Below are 21031 nucleotides of genomic sequence, written 5' to 3' on the forward strand. Positions count from 1 at the left end.
GGAAAGACACTCTTGGTGGAGTGGGGAGGATTTCATGAAGGATGGATCTCATTTCAGGGCAGGATTTGAGGAAGTCCCACGTGGAATGTTTCCCTCTATTATATTCACATCTTTGTTTTTAGGTATATTTTTCCTTCGTGGAATGTTTCCTTCTATTATAACCATATATATATATATATATATATATATATATATATATATATATGAGAGAGAGAGAGAGAGAGAGAGAGAGAGAACCACTGATGTCTCCGCATGCAGTGGCACCACAATGCTCGAAAGATGACAGTGGACCTATGTGAATGAGTTTTCCTTGTATGAGTGTATGTGAGTTTGTCTCCCATATGATGAAAGACTTCGTCTGAAAGCTGATATTTTCCAAGAATCGACTTTTAAATGTGCAAGGCTCCTGCTAAATATCTCATCCATGTGATGTGCAGCAATCTATCCAATTCATGCTAGTACTAAGGAATTCAGTTTTTTTTTTAATTTCAGTGATTTTGTTTAAGTAGTATAATTGCACTCACTCCATAGGATGCACCTTGAAAGACATTATGCGACACTCACAAGAGCCTCATTGGCGAGCCGTATCTCCTCTTGGTACTGCACCAGCCTTTGTTCCATGGCAGCGCGTTCCCTCTCTGCTGCCTCCCTCAACTGCTTCTCTCGGGCAAGTTTGTTTCGTTCGATCTGTCGCCTGTTGGTAAAATTTATTATTTAAATTAGGGGCAAATGACAAATAATGGTAAATATTAACTACAAGACTGAAAATCTATTCTAAATGAAAACAAAAAAATAATATTTTGGATGAGAAATGAGCTTCTCCTAATCAACTAACGAAATCAGACCTACCTGAATGAGGCATGTGCACACCCATGGATTCCCCCCCCCCCCCCCCTCTCTCTCTCTCTCTCTCTCTCTCTCTCTCTCTCTCTCTCTCTCACACACACACACACACACACACACACACACACACACACACACACACAGAGGAGGGAGGGATTGTTAAATCTATAACTTTTAGAACTTTTAAAAATCATTTAACTGGAATAGAAATTTAAAGATAAAAAAGAGGAAAAATCCTGGTTCTATACGTGGAATAATAATTTTTTTAATGTTTTCAGCTGCAGCAAGTTGTTGTTCAATTCCCACAAGCTTGCCAAGTGGTAACTGACTACCTTGTTGTCAAAGGAATGGCTATACAAGGACCAGGCGAAAGCAGCAGTCTGTTGCCACCTGGCAATGATAAAGGAGGACTCACGTCACAAGCTTGTTGAAATTTAACTGCTTGACAATCCTGGAAGTCTAATAAGATTTTACTATGAAACATGAAGGGTAGATGTTCAGGTGCTGAAGGGGAACCTGTGCTATTCCAAGCTCTGAATAGTGAGTGACACATGTACAGGAAATGAATATGAAATAACAATCAAGTTATAGCTAAGATTAAAGTAGATTAAAGGTCTAGAAGGCCACTAAAAATTAAATTTTGCCTGCTGATAAGTAACAGATGTAAGTTAGATTACAATGAAATGTGAGAGAAAGAAATGGAAAGCTACAGATGCAAATATGTATGTGGGGAAAAGATGGGAAGGAGAGAGGAGACTGGTGTGTGTTTGTGTGTGTGTGTTTTATATGATGTAATTGAACAGATAAAAGATGTACTCACCAAGCGGTGGCAGAACACACACATAAAAGGTTATATAATTAAGCAAGCTTTCGGAGCCAGTGGCTCCTTCTTCGGGCAAAATAGTTGAAGGAGAAGGAAGAGGGGTGAAGGAAAAGGACTGGAGAGGTCTAAGAAAGGGGTAGATCTCAGGACAATCACTCAGAACCATGGGTCAGGGCAGACTTAATGGACGAGATGAGAAGGAAAGACTGATTGTTGGGGACTGCACCAGACAAGATTTGAAAACCTGAGAGCTTGAAGGTGGAAGACAGGGCAATATGCAAGACAAAGATTACTGTTTAAACAACATGCATGACTTAATAAGAGTGAAAAGCTAAGTGCACTGTACATAACAGAGGCGAGATGGGGGTGGTGAAAAATAGACATGTAACATAATGTAAGATGTAGAAAACTAAAACAGAATGAAGAAAGGAGCAGACACTGAGACGGAATGGTGAGACAGAAGAAATTAATGTAAAATAAGGCCAGGTAGGTGGTGAGAACCAAGGACATGTTGTTGTGCTAGTTCCCAACTGTGGATTCTGAGAAACTGGTGTCTGGGGAAAGAAACAAGATGGTACAGGCATTGAGGTCATGACTGACATGTTGTAGAGCATTCTCTACGACAGGATATTGTGTGTTGCCAGTATACACCCTCTTCCTATGTACATTCATCCTAACTGATAATTGATGGTAGTTATGACAATGTAAAAATCTGAGCAGTGTTTACTAACAACTGGTATATGACGTGTCATTTCACAGGTGGCTCTCCCTTTCATAGTATATGTTCTGCCAGTTACACGGCTGGTACAGGTGGTGGTAGGAGGATGCACAGGGCAAGTCTTGCAGCAGGTACGGTCACAGGGGCAGGAGCCATTGGATAGGGAGACGGGTGCAGAAAGTGCATAGGATCCTTAAAATCCTTCCAATAATTCCTCACACCCAGCATTGCTTCACAACCCTCAGGTCCCTACAAAATAAGCCTAACCTGTTCTCTGCAGAACTCCCCAAGCCCTACATTCCCTAAAAGCTGATGACTCCATCATTATCCTGCCAGCCTACCACTATGGTACTTGACCGACAGAAGTATGTTAGTAACGGACTACGTGAGCTGTCCGACACCTCTAAATAATACAGCGTCTGCCATCGAGATCTCATCCCTGTGATTCAAACTGACCTGCAGTCCCTCCTTGAAACCTCGGGCCCCTCACAAAGACTAACACCGCAATCCGTAGAACTTTTTACCCCACCCAAACCACACACGCCCATCTTTAACCTTCTTCCTAAGATCCACAAATCCAATTGTCCTGCTATCCTTTGGTGGCTGGCTTCAAAGCACCCCATGAACATATATCTGCCTTAGTTGATGAGCACGTGCAGCCCATAATACACTCACCATAGTACACAGACTTGCTTCCTATATCAAAGATACTAACCATTTACTAGATCATCTGAAATCTGTGCCTGCCCCATTCCCACCACACACCTTGCTTGTCACCACTGATGCAACCTCCCTCTATACCAACATCACCCACGTACATGGTCATCTGCTGCTGAACATTTCCTCAGTCAGTGCCCACCTGATCCGAAACCTATGACATCCTTCCTATTCACCTTAATCAAATTTATACTTACCAACAACTACACTCCTGGAAATTGAAATAAGAACACCGTGAATTCAGTGTCCCAGGAATGGGAAACTTTATTGACACATTCCTGGGGTCAGATACATCACATGATCACACTGACAGAACCACAGGCACATAGACACAGGCAACAGAGCATGCACAATGTCGGCACTAGTACAGTGTATATCCACCTTTCGCAGCAATGCAGGCTGCTATTCTCCCATGGAGACGATCGTAGAGATGCTGGATGTAGTCCTGTGGAACGGCTTGCCATGCCATTTCCACCTGGCACCTCAGTTGGACCAGCGTTCGTGCTGGACGTGCAGACCGCGTGAGACGACGCTTCATCCAGTCCTAAACATGCTCAATGGGGGACAGATCCGGAGATCTTGCTGGCCAGGGTAGTTGACTTACACCTTCTAGAGCACGTTGGGTGGCAAGGGATACATGAGGACGTGCATTGTCCTGTTGGAACAGCAAGTTCCCTTGCCGGTCTAGGAATGGTAGAACGATGGGTTCGATGACGGTTTGGATGTACCGTGCACTATTCAGTGTCCCCTTGACGATCACCAGTGGTGTACGGCCAGTGTAGGAGATCGCTCCCCACACCATGATGCCGGGTGTCGGCCCTGTGTGCCTCGGTCGTATGCAGTCCTGATTGTGGCGCTCACCTGCACGGCGCCAAACACGCATACGACCATCATTGGCACCAAGGCAGAAGCGTCTCTCATCGCTGAAGATGACACGTCTCCATTCGTCCCTTCATTCACGCCTGTCGCGACACCACTGGAGGCGGGCTGCACGATGTTGGGGCGTGAGCGGAAGACGGCCTAACGGTGTGCGGGACCGTAGCCCAGCTTCATGGAGACGGTTGCGAATGGTCCTCGCCGATACCCCAGGAGCAACAGTGTCCCTAATTTGCTGGGAAGTGGCGGTGCGGTCCCCTACGGCACTGCGTAGGATCCTACGTTCTTGGCGTGCATCCGTGCGTCGCTGCGGTCTGGTCCCAGGTCGACGGGCACGTGCACCTTCCGCCAACCACTGGCGACAACATCGATGTACTGTGGAGACCTCACGCCCCACGTGTTGAGCAATTCGGCGGTACGTCCACCCGGCCTCCCGCATGCCCACTATACGGCCTCGCTCAAAGTCCGTCAACTGCACATACGGTTCACGTCCATGCTGTCGCGGCATGCTACCAGTGTTAAAGACTGCGATGGAGCTCCGTATGCCACGGCAAACTGGCTGACACTGACGGCGGCGGTGCACAAATGCTGCGCAGCTAGCGCCATTCGACGGCCAACACCGCGGTTCCTGGTGTGTCCGCTGTGCCGTGCGTGTGATCATTGCTTGTACAGCCCTCTCGCAGTGTCCGGAGCAAGTATGGTGGGTCTGACACACCGGTGTCAATGTGTTCTTTTTTCCATTTCCAGGAGTGTACTTCACATTTGAGGGGCAGTCATACAAACAGGTCAGGGGTACGGCCATGGGAACCAGGATGGCTCCTTCCTATGCTGACTTTTTCATGGATCACTTAGAGGGAGCTTTCCTCGGATCCATATGTCTTCAGCACCTGGTCTGGTTAAGATACACCGATGACATCTTCGGTGAGTGAGACTGATCCGTTAAAATACCTAGAATCTCTGAATACCTCCTCCCAATTAATTTCACAAGGTCCCATTCCAAATCCTGTGCCACTTTCTTTGATGCTGATCTCATCCTCACCAAATGCCAGCTACACACTTTAAACCTACTAACAAACAACAGTACTTACATTTTGACAGTTGCCATCCTTTCCATTTAAAATTTGCCCCCCACAGAGCCTTGGCATTTGAGGCAAACGTATTTGTTTGTGTGCTGGTGTAAGCTGGCGCCAGCACACCGTGTAGCAAAGAGACTGCGAGAAGATCAACAGAGGCCAAAAACAGACTTGCAGGCAATACACCACAAACACCCTCTCGGCTGCCACTATTCAGATCGCTGCCACAGACTGGATGGCAGAGGTCATTTCACCCCCTTGTTCACGACCGCCCCAAGCAGCCACAACAACGAGCGAGTACGTAGCTGCGCGGACAGACATGTAGACAGGTAAACAGACCTGTGAATTTAGTGAAGTCTTGCCCTAGAGGTTTTGCTCACCATGAAATACAGGACTTCCCATCACATAATGCAACATGTTACACGTGTTGAAAACAAGGCCACATCCAAACAGTTTGTTTTCAGCAACACAAAAATGCCGATTTTGCCCACTCCCATAAAAAACAGGCTCATGCACATGCACTGAACATTGTATTTTCTAAACAAACAATAGGTTCTGACAAAAGTATGATTAAGGTTGTGCCACCTCCTCTCCCTAGTACTGTGCAACAACATTCTAACAAACTATTTGTCTCCTTATGAACTGCTGGCCATCGTGTGAACTTTCAGTTAGACACACGTGCCGCAGTAACTTTGCTAAATTGTGCCACAAATGAACAGTTAGGCTCACCATGCCTTTCTAAATCTAACAAGCACCTCACTGCTTACAACAGACAGGAAATTCCAGTGCTTGGATAGGGTTGTTTGCCTGCCACTCACAAATATCACACTAGGACAGTGAATTTTACTGTGATGAAATCCACAGACAGTGAGTACATTTTGAGTTTAGATGCCTTTCATTTGTTTGGCCTTAGCATCCAAGACAACATATTTTCCATATCAGCTTTTGATCCAAAAGACAGTGTTGCTAGCTTGCTTAAAGAATTCCCTGAACCATTTTCAGAAGGAATGGGAAAAGCAAATAACTTTGTAGTGCATGTTACATTGAAAGGCAAAGCACAGCCTAAGTTTTTACGGGCCCGCTCCGTTCCAATTGCTTTAAGAGACAAAGTAGCCACAGAATTGAAAGAACTGCAAGGTAATGGTTTGATTCCTCCCATTCAAGCTAGTCAATGGGCAAGTCCTCTCGTTTTGTTGCCTAAGACTTCTGGTCACATTTGCATTTATGTTGACTTCAAGTCTACAAACAGTAGTTGACACTTATCTTTTACCTTGCCCACAAGAACTTATGAACAGATTTGGTGCAGGATGTTACTTTTCTAAGATAGATTTGCGTAATGTCACTTGTAAATTCCACTGGACGGAGAGTCACAGAAAGTGTTTATTGCCAATACACACTTAGGAATGTTCAAGTATTTGTGTTTGCGTTTTGGCAGTGCTTCCGCTTTCACCATTTTTCAAAGTTACTTGGAATAGCTGACTGCTAAAGTGCCATTTTGTTCAAACTACCTTTATGATATTGTCATCTCAGGTTGTACACCAGAGGAACACATTGCCAATTTGTGTACTCTTTTTCGAGTCCTGTCAGAAGCAGGACTCAAATATCGTCTAAAAGTGTGACTTTTTTCAAACTGAACTACAGTATTTAGGTCATGTGATAAACAGTCATGGTGTGCACCCCCTCTAATCTCATTTGCTTGAAATCCATGACCTGCTTGTTCCTTGCAATGTGTCTGAACTGCAGTCAGTACTAGGCAACATGACATACTACATTCGGTTCATACAGAATGCCGCTCAGATCGCGGCTCCGTTGCGTCGCTTGGGTCACAAAAATGTGCTTTTTGTGTGGACTAAAGACTGTCAAGATGCATTTCAGAAACTCAAAAATCCTTTGCTTGTGACAGTTGTTTAATACAGAATCTGCACTGTGCTTTCGCACATAATTGATGCACGAGACAGGCTTATTTTTTTTGCCTCAAAATTGCTCACTCAAACTCGGTGATTGAAAAAGAAGCTCTCATTACTGTGTATAGTGTCACATAATTCCATCACTATTTGTATGGTCACAAGTTCCATTTAGCGACAGATCACAAGCCATCACAGTCCTCGTTTCATCCGTCAAAGCCAGTTCCTGCATACACTGCTCAAAAATTGCAACATTGGGCTTTGTTGCTTTCACAGTATTGGTATGAAATAGTGTACAGACCTGTGGTAAAGCAAGGCTGCAGATGCCCTATCTCGTCTTCTGATTGCTCCAGACTCTGATCAGGATTTTGAATTGCTGGAATCTTTTCCCTTACACTATAGAAAAATTGCCCATGCTGCAGATGCAGACCCATATCTCAAGATTTTGCTGCAATACATTGACACCTCTCGGCCTCATTCATTGAACGGTATCCAGAAATCAGCTGTGCGCTGATACTTTGCTCGTCGGCATAAACGTTCGGTACAACAAGGTGTGATTCTAGTTCAAAATGGCAGTGGACAATCGTGTGTGCTTATTCCCAAAGTGTTGCAATTGCTCCATCAAGGACATTGGGGGATTATTCGCACTAAACAGTTAGCGCGACGACATTGTACTTGACAGGGCATGGATGCCCACATTGAACAGATGACAACACAGTGTCGTGCATGCGCAGAAAACCAATCTGCTGTGCCACAGACGTTCCAGCTTGGACCGAGACTCAATCGCGAAGTCAAGGAGTGAACATTGACTTTGCAGGACCATTTTGGAACACTCTTTGGCTCATAGTGGTAGACTCTTTTAGCAAGTTTCCATTTGCGGTGCCTATAAATTCTACCATGTCACATAGGACCATTCAAGTGTTGTCCTCCATATTTTCCATCAAAGGTTTGCCCGAGGTACTTGTGTTGGACAACAGACTGCAGTCCACCACACGTAATTTTGAAGAGTTTTGTGAATGCAATGGCATTCATCATCTAAGAAGTGCTCCGTTTCCCCGCAGTCCAACGATGAAGCAGAATGGTTCACAGGCATTTTCAAGCAACAGATCGCCAAGCTTTGCACCACCCACACAAGGGAACAGGCACCGCAACTCTTTCTCGCCTCCTATTGCTCCCACCCATGAGACGGACCATCACCGGCAGAACTTATGAATGGCTGATGCCATTGGACACTGCTACACTTGTTACACCCACTGCAGCATCCGGTGCCGCCAATGGTCCACAAGTATCACTTTGCACCAAGCTATCTCATTCTTTTTAGGGTTTATGGAAACTATGGGCACTGGGAAAGAGGGATGATCCAGGAAAGCATTGGCTCTTCTGTGTATTTAATTGCAGGTCCCAATGGTTTGAAGTGCCGCCTCCAGAATCAAATTCGAGCATTTCATTTGCCCTGTGATTCGGATGATTTTCTCCCCCCAGATTCACAGCTTCACAGGACTGCATGGCCTTTGCAGCCACCTGCTGGTGCCACCAGGGCACCCTAGGAGGAGCGGATCGATGATGCACCATTGCCCTTACTAACCCTGTTCGCCAATCCCACGGACCTGGACCCGCCATCGCCATTGCCATTGCCATCACCGTCACTTTCATCAACCCAGCACATGCCCTCAGGCCTGGACGTGTGCCCTGGCAGCAGTTTTCCAGAGGATGTTCCTGTTGCCTCACAAGCCAGATGGCAGGGTACAGTTAGGAGTATGCCATCCTCCACACATATGGCTCCTGGCTCACGTCTACGTCCAGTGACTGCCTCCTCCCCATTGTCAATCACAGCCTCACTACATGACAACGGTGCAGCAATTTTTTTTAATTTTTTTTGGGGGGGCGGGGGGGGCGGGGGGGGGGGGGGGGGGAGGAATGTGTTGGCATAAGCTGGCACCAGCACCATGCGGCAAAGAGGTTGCCAGAAGATCCGACAGAAACCAAAAATAAAAAATAGACTTGCAGGTAACATGCCACCAATGCCCTCTCGGCTGCCAGTATTTAGATTGCTGCCACGGACCAGACTGTTGCAACCAGCGAGTCATTGAGTCTGCCGCTAGCTCAGAATCAGGCAGCCCATAGTGACCAAAATTGTGTAAATAGTGTACTTTGTACTTCACGATCAGTGAGGCTAAAGTGGACTAGAACAGAAGAGCTTGTACAACAACGCCAATGTAGAATTAAGTAATTTTATATTTTTATGAATAAAGAATCCAGTTAATATATGCGTGCAGGGTACTGGCCACCAATCAACATCCTCTCCTTGCTTCCTTGGTACAAGCCTGCAAGAGACAAAGAGATGACATAACAGTTTGGATGCAGACTCTTTACAGCAATACACCACCATTTTCACCTCAGCCTTCACTGTACGTAATTACCCCACCAGCCTAGTTCAAAATCAGATTTCCCAGGCCATCACGTCCAACACTGGTACTGCTGATCCCTCCAAAAAAACAACTTCGGAGCACACTACTGGTCATTCAGTATTATCCTGGTCTGGAAAGTACTAATCAGATACTTTGAAAAGGCCATGACTTCTTAAAATCATGCCCTGAAACGAGATTCTTTCTGTCTGAGATTTTGCCCACCATTCCTAGAATAGCTTTTTGTCACCCTCCCAATCTCCACAATATTCTTGTCAGTCACTACGCTCCATCTGCACCCATCACCCTACACTATGGCCCCTACCCCTGTGACTATTCCCACTGCAAGACTTGCACCATCCTACCACCACATATATCAGACCTGTAACTGGCGAAATATACATATGCTATCAAAGGGAGAGCCACCTGTGAAATGACAGCTCATATAACTGTTGTTATGTAAACATTATTCAGCCTTTTACATTGGTATGACTACCGCCAAATTAACAGTTAGGATGAATGGGCATAGCAGAGGGTGTATAATTGCAACACAAAATATCCTGTTTCAGAGCATGCTCTACAACATGACAATCGTGACCTTGGTGCCTATTTCACCGCATGCACCATCTGGGTTCTTCCCCCAGACATCAGTTTCTCACAATTAGCAGTTGGGAACTAGTGCTGCAACATATACTCTATTCTCGCCCTCCACCTGGCCTTAATTTATGTTAATTTCTTCCGCCTCAGCATCTCTTCACAGCAACTACTATCTTCACTCCATTTTAGCTTTCTACATCTTCAATTTTCTTACCAGTCTATTTTTCAATGCCCTCTCCCACCTCTCTTACATACTACAATGCACTTAGCTTTTCACTCTTATTAACTCGTGCAAGATGTTTAAGCAGTAATCTCTGTCTTGCATATTATCCTGTCTTCCACCTTTAAACTCTCTGGTTTTCAAATCTCATCCAGGGCAGTCCCCAACAGTCAGTCTTTCCTTTCAATCCCACCTGGTAAGTCTCTCATGACCTGCAGTTCTGGGTGACTACCCTAAAATATACCCTTTTTCCGACATCTCTCCAATCCTTTTCCTTTACCCTTCTTCCTTCCCCTTCAACCCTCCTGCCTGAAGGAGGAGCCACTGGCTCCGAAAGCTTGCCTAATTATGACCTCCTTTTACGTCTGTGCTCTACCGCCACTTGGTAAGCAGATTTTTTTATCTATTCAGTTGAATTATTTTGTCAAAATTAATTGTTCTCTCTCTCTCTCTCTCTCTAGCCCACTGTCCTCTACCACGCGCGTGCGCCCCCCCCCCCCCCCCACACACACACACAGGGAGAGTGAGAGAGTGAGAGAGGGAGAGTGTGTGTGTGTGTGTGTGTGTGTGTGTGTGTGTGTGTGTGTGTGGGGGGGGGGGGGGGGGGGGGCGTGTGGGCGCACGCGCATGGTGGAGGACAATGGGATAGAGGGAGAGGGAGCCATGACTCTAGTGTTTTCTGTAAATCTGTAGAACAAGTTCTGGCAATCTGGAGTGCAAGCCTCTGTCCTGTCTCATTCTTATGAGTCAGTTACGGTGAACAGAGGCATGAGCAGTTCCATGGCTGGTTCTCTTGACTGAAGGTGGTTTCTTTCTAGGATAGCCATGACTTGAGGGACAGGGAGCTGCAGGTTACCTCGCATGTGTTCAAACTCACAGCCAAGAGCTGTTTTTCTTGAAGGCTAGGGGGTGGAATACGGCTCAATCATATTCTGCAGTAGAGTAGACCAGTCTGAATGCTGAAGTGTGCACAGTTTCAGCAGTAGAGCCCCAGGCTGCTCCACACAGCTTATGTAGAGCATTGTGCCTACATCATATCTTCGCTGTGGTGTTTTTCAGATGCTTCTTGTAGGACAGTGTCTGATCCAGCATAACTCCTGGGTATTTTGGATGCTGATTGCGGTGAAGCAGTCTATCACCAAAATAGACCTGAAACTGTCCATTTGTTGCTCTGTTGAGCAAATGAAAGCACGCCATCTCTGCCTTGGTGCAGTCTGCTTTCAGTCTCCATTACCACCAGATCAGATGCTAAGATGACTCCCATTTCTCCAATATTTCAATGTACTGCTGCCAGCACTCAGTCATTAGCATATCAAATTAAGTGATCTAATTTCAAGCATATCAGCAGATTAAACAGCAGTTGGACGAGGACAGATACAGAGGTCATTTAGCGTCTTTGAAGAGCTTGTCCTATTGCCCGGCATGACCCAAAATGACCTGCTGCCAAAAATGCTATTAATAAGTTGGACTGCTTTTCTGGATGGGATGACTTGAATGAGTTTGTACAGAATATCATGTCTCCACACTGTATGACTACTGACAGATCTATAAATGCAGTTGAAGCTTTAAAATTCTTTTGAAAGCCTGTGTCTATTTAGGTTGTGAATGACAATCTGGTCTGTACAGGTTCTTTCTGGACAAAAATTGACTTGTTCACTTGGAATTTTTCCAAGTACTATGGCCGAGATTCTTTGTAGATGACTCTTTCAAAAAGCTTGTATATTGAGCTAAGAAGAGTTGTCAAACAATAGCTTTTTGGCTCACTTCTTGGCTTTACTGGCTTAAGGACAGCGATGATGTTGGGCTTTTTTATTTCATAGGGGATTCTCATACTCATCATGATATTGGCAAAGAACTCCACTAGCCATTTTTTGGTACATTTATCACAGTTTAGGATGGATTCGGAATGAATTCTGAAGGCCCTGGTGTCTTTCCCACTTTAACATCTTTGAGTGCCAATAGACACATAAAAAAGATATAACACTGTCCTAGCATTTCAAACTATTAGTTCATTCCTTGGAGACAGCAGGAGAAAGTTAAAAAGGAAGGGCAGGTAACTCAGACCTCAGGTCGAGAGGGAGTCACCTGCTGTGAGTACCAGGGAATACAATGATGAATAGTTGTTTCCCGTCATCTTACTTCTGACTTTGTAAGTCACAGTCCTGAAAATCAGTGGCTATGGTTTGATAACTGAAAAACTAGCCACTTGTGAGAAATAAACAAACACAATGACCATCATGTTCAGTTGCATCCCTTTATTACCGTTGGGGATTTCACAGCTGGAAGTAAAAAACATTAGCAAAGAGTGTTCTGCTTCCTCCTCCTACACAGAAGGCGCCATAAAAATGGTACTGAAGTTTCCATATAGTATTACACCAATATTTTCCAATAAAAGGGGGTTATCATAGTTCCAAGGTTACCCAAGGAATAACCTGAATTTAAATTAGGGTACCTAAATATCTATTACTAAAAATTTACTTTCTGCAAACTCAAATATTACCGCAAAAAATGCTTACCTCAGCTTTTCTTCCTTAGCTTGGGCCTTCATTTGTTGTACTTCCATAGTATCGGGCTTCCTACGTCTCATAAATAGATCATGGTTCCCAATACACAGATCTAAAATCTATCAAAAGAAATATGTCAACATCTCATACAAAATTTAGATTTAACATTGATATGTATTACCTCACAAATGTAAAATACAATTAATGGAATTTCCCCATGGGAAGGTATTAAATCTGATCAAAACACCATATACTGCCTAAAAAGATAGATTTCTTTCCTTCTCCTCTGGTTATTATTCTAACTTTACACAGCATTGCTTGCAAATATATCTCGAAGACAATTAAATAACATTGGAAGAATAAAATCTCTTTCATTTGTCTATCATTTATATGCAAAAATGATAAGCAAAGGTTAAGATGATAGCTATCTTGAGAACAGTTTATGACATGTAAAATGTGAATGATGCTATCCAGAAGTGAAATGACCATTGCACTTTAAGACAGTGAAATTTGACCTTTGAGTGAGAGAGACCAGAGTTGTGTAACAACTTTCCCATTTGTCACAGGTCTTTCATTTTTTTTTATTTAATGTGTTACATTAACTGGAGTGTACAATTAATCATCAATCAGAAATCTATCCTTGAATTTCACGTAAAGGTACGTGAAAAGGACAAGAAACTTTTAAAATAATGAAAAGAAGCATATGATATAGAATTCCCAAATTCAGGTGCAGGGAGCATTTTAAATATGTTAAACATGGCATGACACATGAGATTACAAAAGGACATTAATAAAACAATGGAAACTCCAGGCAGGAATATCAGCAACAGTCTTCCGCTTCAGTTCCTTCAGTATATTTATGACGTCTCCCACAGATTAAATAAACCTGTGACCATTCATGCTGCCCTATTCTGCATTCATTCAATATCCCCTGTTAGTCCTATCTGGTACGGGTCCTCCACAATTGAGCAATATTCTAGAACTGGTTGTGTGGTTGACTGTTGAGTAATCTCTTTTGTAGACTGGTTGCATTTCCCCAGTATTCTAACAATCTGTCTTCTCCTACATTGTTAAAAGAACATTAACAGACATTTATGAATGAAGTTTCATTACGAAGAATCATCTGCTACTGTCTGAAGACAATAGCAATTAGACAAAGTATAAGCTAAACAGATGTATGCAATGAAATCATACTGATGCAGTGGCCAATGTACTCTGCCACCTTGTCTAAACTACGGATAAAACATTAAAATCTGTTGAGCACTATCAATAATTTTCCACTCTTTGAGAGGGAAGTATGTAGGGCAATAAGAATCAGCACATTAATAGGATGAGGGAAGTATGTAGGGCAATAAGAATCAGCACATTAATAGGATCTAGCAAATGCTGTTACACAAAATATTAATATTTCAACAAACAAGAACATATCACTTGGAAACTTGCAGCTCAACATACTACAGAAACTTTTGATATTTTGGTTCATCATAAACAATTATTTCTGTTTTTTATCTGTGGAGTAATGTATACAATATTAGCTGATCATGAAACAAACTAAACTTAAAACACACTGTGCCACAGGCAAATTGCAAGAAATAATGAGAAAATGACATTTTTACATTATATAAACTGTAGTGGGTGGATGAAAAGATATTATAGTACCACAGAGCACAATTTAAGCTTTGCATCAAAGCTCATTAAAGAAGTTGTATATGTAATAGAGACCTGCGGATACCTGAAGTTTTCAGATAGCAAGAAGATACTGCAAAACCAGTTTTAAACTGCAAACAGGGGCATATCTAGGCTCTGAACTTAATTTACTAGTTACCAGCTGCAGATTAAAACTGAATAAATTTCAGAAAGACAATAAATTAACAAAATGGAGCTTGAATGAATAGAAAGAACAAGTAGTTAGAAGGGAGTACTAGGTAATGACTGGGTGAAACAGGGGAAAGGAATAGAATAGATGGTGAGTGAATAACTTCGAGAGATGAAATAGTGAAGGCAGCAGAGGATCAAACATACAAAAACACAAGGCACAATAGAAAAATTTGGATAACAAACAATATACTGAATTCAGCCATGGAAAAGAGATAATACAAAAATGCAACAAACGAAGCAGGCAAAAGGGAATACAGACGTATAAAAATTGAGACCAACATTAAGTGCAAAATGGCAAAGCAATAATAGTTAGAGGAGACATGCAAAGCTGTAGAACCATGAGTGACTATGGGAAAGATAAATGTTGCCTATAGGAAAACTAAAGAAACGTTTAGAGAAAAGAGAAGCAGCTGCATGAATATACAGGACTGCTGGGTTGAAGGATATTGGGAAGCATACAAAGAATGTGTGCTGTCCAAACCATCGAATCCCCCAACAATCTAACCATAACACTCCCCTTTCTGGAAACCACCTCTCATTTCACAATGGGCTTCAAAGATTTACATTCTGCCATGTTCTATTCCTCACTAACCTGATGCTACAGAAACAAATCACAATGATGAAGGCATCCCTGAACCTCCTCTGCTCCCTGATAATGTGTACCACCAACTACCAACACCGTATCTCCCAAATTGAAAACCTTGCCCTTCAACAACTGGAAGATAATCAGCAACATCTCAAAACTGTGTCCTAACATCCCACAAATCCCAAAACCTAAACAAAACTAAAACACAGTTCTCAATCTATTCACCAGAACAAGCAATCCTGCAGAAGTATCATCTCTATTCAGAGGTCTCACCTTCAGCCCCTCACAAAGATTGATCATGATGGACTCATCCAAGACCTACTCTTCTTCTCCCAATTGCTATAACTGAAACACTTTTTTTGCTACCAATACCTTCAACCAAAGACACATTAATTGCAATGCTGAACCTTGCCTCTCCTATTTCATACTACCATCCAAATGTGACCTTCCCACTCTTCCACCTAACCTATGCCTGGTTATTCCTTACCTGCAACATATCACAATCCTTCCCAGTCTCTCTCTAAGAACACAACCCTCACAACAAAAGGAAAAACCTCAAAGCAGGCTTTGATTTAATCATCCTTACCAGGGGCAAAGGTTCCATCACTATCATAATGAATCACAGCAATTAACTGACAGGAGGAATATGCCATCTGTCTGTCTCCTTCACCTACAAGCTCTGCCATATTGATCCCATCCCAGAAGTTCAGCATAACCTATAATCCCTTTTTAAATCTTTAGTCCCATTCCAGAATCTCTTATTCGAATCCTTCTCCATCATGAATATGTATGTATGTACATAAGTGTGTGTGCGTGTGTGTGGGGGGAGGGGGGGTTATCAGGGTAATAATCCACCCATCAACCTCATGCCCACATTCTACATGCTTCTCAAAATCTATATACCCAATTATTCTGGGTGCACTATTGAACTGTTTCCAATGATTTTGTCAAGTGATACCACTTACCAACTGAATGTAACCTAGCCTTCCTATATTAAAGATGTGAACCACTTTCTTCAATGACTCTAAACCATACTCATCCTATTACCACCCAAATTTCTACTTGTTATTACTTATGCAAACGTCCTACATACCAACATTCTCCTTGCCCCATCCCAATGTCTTCAGATTCCAAGCCACAACCTCATTCCTTAGACATCTAACTACATCTTCACACATAACTACTTCTCTTTCAAAGGGAGATCTACAAACAAACCTGGCGTGGTCACAGGCACTCACATGGCATTTTCCTATTCCAATCTGTTTGCAGACCATCTACAGAAAATCTCCCAAGCTTTCCAAAACACTAAACCCCTTGTCTGGCTCATGTTCATTGAGCATTTCTTCATGCCCTTGACCAAAACATCCTACCCTCATGTCTACAATGTTTACATGTTTATCTCATTTGCTTCACTGGTCCTCCTCAGCCCAATGTGCCATCTTCCTAAACAATGACCTCTACCTCTCTGGTGGTTCTATCAATACTTTTGTCATTAATGAGCCAACAGACCATCAAAGGTACCTGCATTTTGACAGCTCACATTCCTTCCACACCAAAAAAATCACTGCGGTTTTGTCTCACTATTCGTGGATAGCACATGTACCGTGACTGGAGTTTCCTTACCCAGTGCACTGGATGTCTCACTAAGGCCTTCACAAACAGGCACTATCTGCCACACGTAGTCCACAGATAGATTTCTCACAATATATCCTCAAAAACTCCTTATCCTTCCATTACCCCCAAGAGCCAGCAGTAAAAGAGCACCCCCAGTGTCACCCAACATAATTCTGGACTGTAACAACTGAGCCATACCCTTAAATGGAGACTGCTTCAATTACCTATCATCATACCCAAAACACCTTTCCTTCTGCCGCCCACCCATCCTACACAGTATATCCCACACATCCTACGGGCTTTGACAAATGAGCTCACGAGCATTGCGGTTGAAAATTTCCCTGTTTGCTTCCAAAACCTCCAGAAACATTGGCAACTGCTTATAGATAGCCAAGGGGACTCTTTGACAGGAGCTAGCATAATCACTAGGTAAGTGCAATTTTCTATTTTTTTAAAATAAAAAAAAACCCATCCTGGAACTTTTCTGACAAAGGGTGTACATTCCCTGATTCATTCATAACTGAAATACATGGTTTTTAATATTCCTATGTTCCTCCAAGTACCAACTGAGTATTCCATAGGTGTTGTTGCTAGATTCATCACTTAAAGCTGGTTCTCTAAACACTGTAAATAGGAGTTCTCAAATAGTTTGCATCTTTCTCCAAAAGTCTTACCAGTTCAGTTTTGTAAGTACCTCTGCAATGCTCTCCCAAGGATCAAACAAAAGTGTGACCATTGGTGCTGCCTTTCTTGGTACACACACAATATCCCCTGTTGGTCCTATTTGGTATACATCTTTCAAACTTCAGCAATATTCTAGGATGGGTCGCACATGTAATTTTATTAGCAGGCTGACTGCATTTCCCTCGACCTTAATCTGCACATGAAATGTTTGAGAATGTATGTTTGGAACATAGTGCTGAATGGAAGTGAATCATGGACTGTGGGTAAACAAGAAAAGAAGATAATTGAAGCATTTGAGATGTGGCACTATTATGTGGACAGGTAAGATAAGAAATGAGTTGGTGCTCTCCCAAATCAGTGATGAGGAGAAGAACATATGGAAAACATTACCAAAAAGAAATGACAGGACATGTGTTAAGACATCAAGGAATAACTTCCATATTATTTAAGGGAGCTGTGAAGACAGAATGGAATATATTGTGAAGATAGAGCAATGGAGCATATTCAACAACTAATTGAGGACAAAATTAAGCTGTGGAATGTCCAGAGTGGAGGTCACTGGGTTCAAGTGGTATTCTAGGGTGAAGAGATAGGCACAGGATACAGAATCACGGGGGAGTTGCATCAAACCATTCAAAAGATTAATGAAAAAAAAAAAATTTCTAGCAATGAAACGAAATCTGGTATCTGCTTTACCTGGAACTTTAGCTATGTGACTGTTCCATTCCACATCCCTACAAACAGTACATCCGGGAATTTGTAAGAGCTGATTGATTTCAATTGTGACTCACTGATATTGTAGTCACAGGATACTACATTTTTTATGAGGGGACAATTTCAAGCAAGTTGTCAATCTCTGCATCACTTTAAAATCTTATCAAAATCCAACTGAACATTTATGCAGCTTTTCTCAGGCAGTACTTCATTAATGATAATCACAGCTGCAAAAAGTCCTGAGGTTGCTATTAATGTTGTCCACAAGCTAATTAATCTACAACAACAACAACAACAACAACAACAACGATGGCCCTAAAACATTTGCCTGGGGCACACCTGAAGTTAGATTTACTTTTGTCGATGATTCTCCACCAAAGGTAACATAGTACAGCCTTCTTACTAAGAAATCCTAAATGCAGTTCCAAATTTCACTTGATACCCTGTGTGATTGGACTTTTGATAATAAGCATAGGAGTGGTACAGACTCCAATGCCTTTTGGTAGTCAAAAAATGCTTTGTGTACCAACTGCCTTAAGAAGCTGGATGCACAGAATCATTACAGCAACAAAGATTATACAGTGGACTAATAAGAAAAGAAAACAGGGGGCTCAGCAGAATCTGTAAGGAAAGAAATATGTGGAAAATACTAAATAGAAGAAGGGTAAGGATGATGGGACATGTGTTAAAACAACAAGAAATAATTGCAATAATACCAGAGGGAGTCATAGAAGACAAAAATTCTACTGTAAGACAGAGACAGGAATACATACAACAAATAATTGAGGACAATGAATGTAAGTGCTACTTTAAAATGAAGAGAGTTATGTAGTACAGAAACCTGAGGCAGGCTGCAGTTAGAAGGTTGGTGAAAGAAAAGGTAAAACTATTCAGTAGTGAAAATGGAAGACATCTCCTTTTCCTCAATGTCCAGCAACAGCTTTAAACGAATTCTGGGTGGAACAAATAAACAGATATGAACAGTGGAATACTAATATTTCAAAATATCCCTGCACTACCATTATCTGTATGGAAGCACATTTTAGCAGTGTACCACTGCATAGAGAGTTAAAAAGATGCTTGTAATTCTCTGTACTATCAGTCTTCCATAAAAATGGAGCACTGCAGTTCAGTCTTTTGATTACTCTAGTTTAATATTTTCCAGTCAGATGATTTTTTTAATCACTAATTTCTCACATACTTAAATTTGAGTTCTATATTTATAATTGGTGGATGTGAACTTACCAATTTGTTCATTCGTACTTTCTGTGAGAAAAACACAAAGTTCGGTGAGGATTTTTCTACTGGTTTTATAATAAACTTCTTATCATCAAAGCTTATGTGCCTAATCTCAGACCACGTAAAAGTTGTTTTTGGTGTAAGCTTGTTCTCTTTTTCATATATGTTTAACCCTAATGCTGTCACTCCTAACCAAAGTTCTGTATCCTTTTTGTTCTGAAAAAAATAAAAGTAAAATGCATTAGTAAACTTAATTTTAAATAAAAACACGTTTCAATAATTATTTTCAAAACAACTGCTCAATATTTTCTGTATTTAAAAGTAAAGTCAGAGCTAAAAAAACAGTTAAAGCACGGGAAACTACTAAAAATTAGCAGCTTATTTTTGGATTTTTAATTAAAAAAAGACACTGCCAACCTACATCCATTTCAACTTGCTTACTGTATTCATCTCTTGGTCTCATTCTGCAATTCCCTCCTCCCCAACACACACTTCCTACCATTAGCAAACTCAATGTATCAGGATGTGTCCAATCAACTAATCCCATCTCTTATTCAAGTTGTAATATAAATTTCTTTTTTACCCAGTCTGATTCAGTACCACCTCCTCTGTTATTCTATGTACCTGTCTAATCCTCAGCATTCTTCTACAGCATTACATTTCAAAAGCTTCTGTTTTTTTCCACTTCAAACTGCTTATCATCCATGTTTCACACCCATACAAGGCTACACTCCAGGTAAATACCTTCACAAAAAACTTCCCACCACTTACATTTATATTAGATGTTAACAAATTCCTCTTTTACAGGAATTCTTTTCTTGCTACTGTAAGTCTACATTTTATAACCTCTCTGCTTCTGCCATCATCGGTTATTTTACTACTCAAATCACAAAACTCATCTACACTTTTAGGTCCCATTTCCTAATTTAATTCCCCCAGCATCGTCTTTTTTATTTGACTACATTCCATTACCTTGTTTTACTCTACTGATGCTCATCTTACAATCTCTTATCATGATGCTGTCCACTTCATTCCATTGCTCTCCCAAGGCCTTTGCTGCCTCTTACAGAATCACTATGTCATCAGCAAACATCAAAGTTTTTATTTCTTCTTCCTGAACCTCTTACCATAATGCTATCCATTTCATTCCACTGCTCTTCTAACATTTTTGCTGCCTGTGGCAGAATTACTATACATTAGCAAACATCAAAGTTTTTATTTCTTCTTCCTAAACTTAAATTTCCTCTCCAAATTTTTGTTTGGTTTTCTTTAATGTTTGCTGAATGAACAAGTTGGATAAGACTGGGGATGGATTACACCTCTGTGTCACTGCCTTCTCAACTACTGCTTTTCTTTCATGTCTCTTGACTCTCTTAAGTGCAGGCTGATTTCTGTATGAGCTGTATAAAACCTTTTGCTCCCTGTATTTTATCTCCTCTACTTTTGGAATTTCAAAAGAGTAAATACAAATCTACTTTGTCAAAAGCTTTCTCTAAGTATAAAAATAGTTTTTCTTTCTTTAAGTCGTAGAGTCAGTCTCTCTCTCTCTCTCTCTCTCTCTCTCTCTCCACCATCCCCAGAGCCCACCAACTCACACTTATTTATTGTTTTAATTCTAATCAACATACAAAATTAT

At 41.9% G+C, this 21031-nt stretch overlaps 1 protein-coding gene across 1 annotated transcript in view; it reads right to left on the bottom strand.

Annotated features, from left to right (window-relative positions):
• Window positions 1-21031, bottom strand: part of LOC126100209 (merlin) — a 170593-nt gene that overhangs the window by 92099 nt on the left and 57463 nt on the right. Inside the window, exons 5-7 of the mRNA XM_049910771.1 lie at window positions 19402-19611; window positions 12693-12799; window positions 565-694 (exon numbers count right to left, since the gene is read on the bottom strand). Of these exons, the coding sequence (XP_049766728.1) occupies window positions 565-694; window positions 12693-12799; window positions 19402-19611 (447 nt within the window). The remainder of the gene's footprint in view (window positions 1-564; window positions 695-12692; window positions 12800-19401; window positions 19612-21031) is intronic.

The sequence above is a fragment of the Schistocerca cancellata genome, chromosome 9 (genome assembly GCF_023864275.1).
Source record: "Schistocerca cancellata isolate TAMUIC-IGC-003103 chromosome 9, iqSchCanc2.1, whole genome shotgun sequence".
Lineage (NCBI taxonomy): Eukaryota > Metazoa > Arthropoda > Insecta > Orthoptera > Acrididae > Schistocerca > Schistocerca cancellata.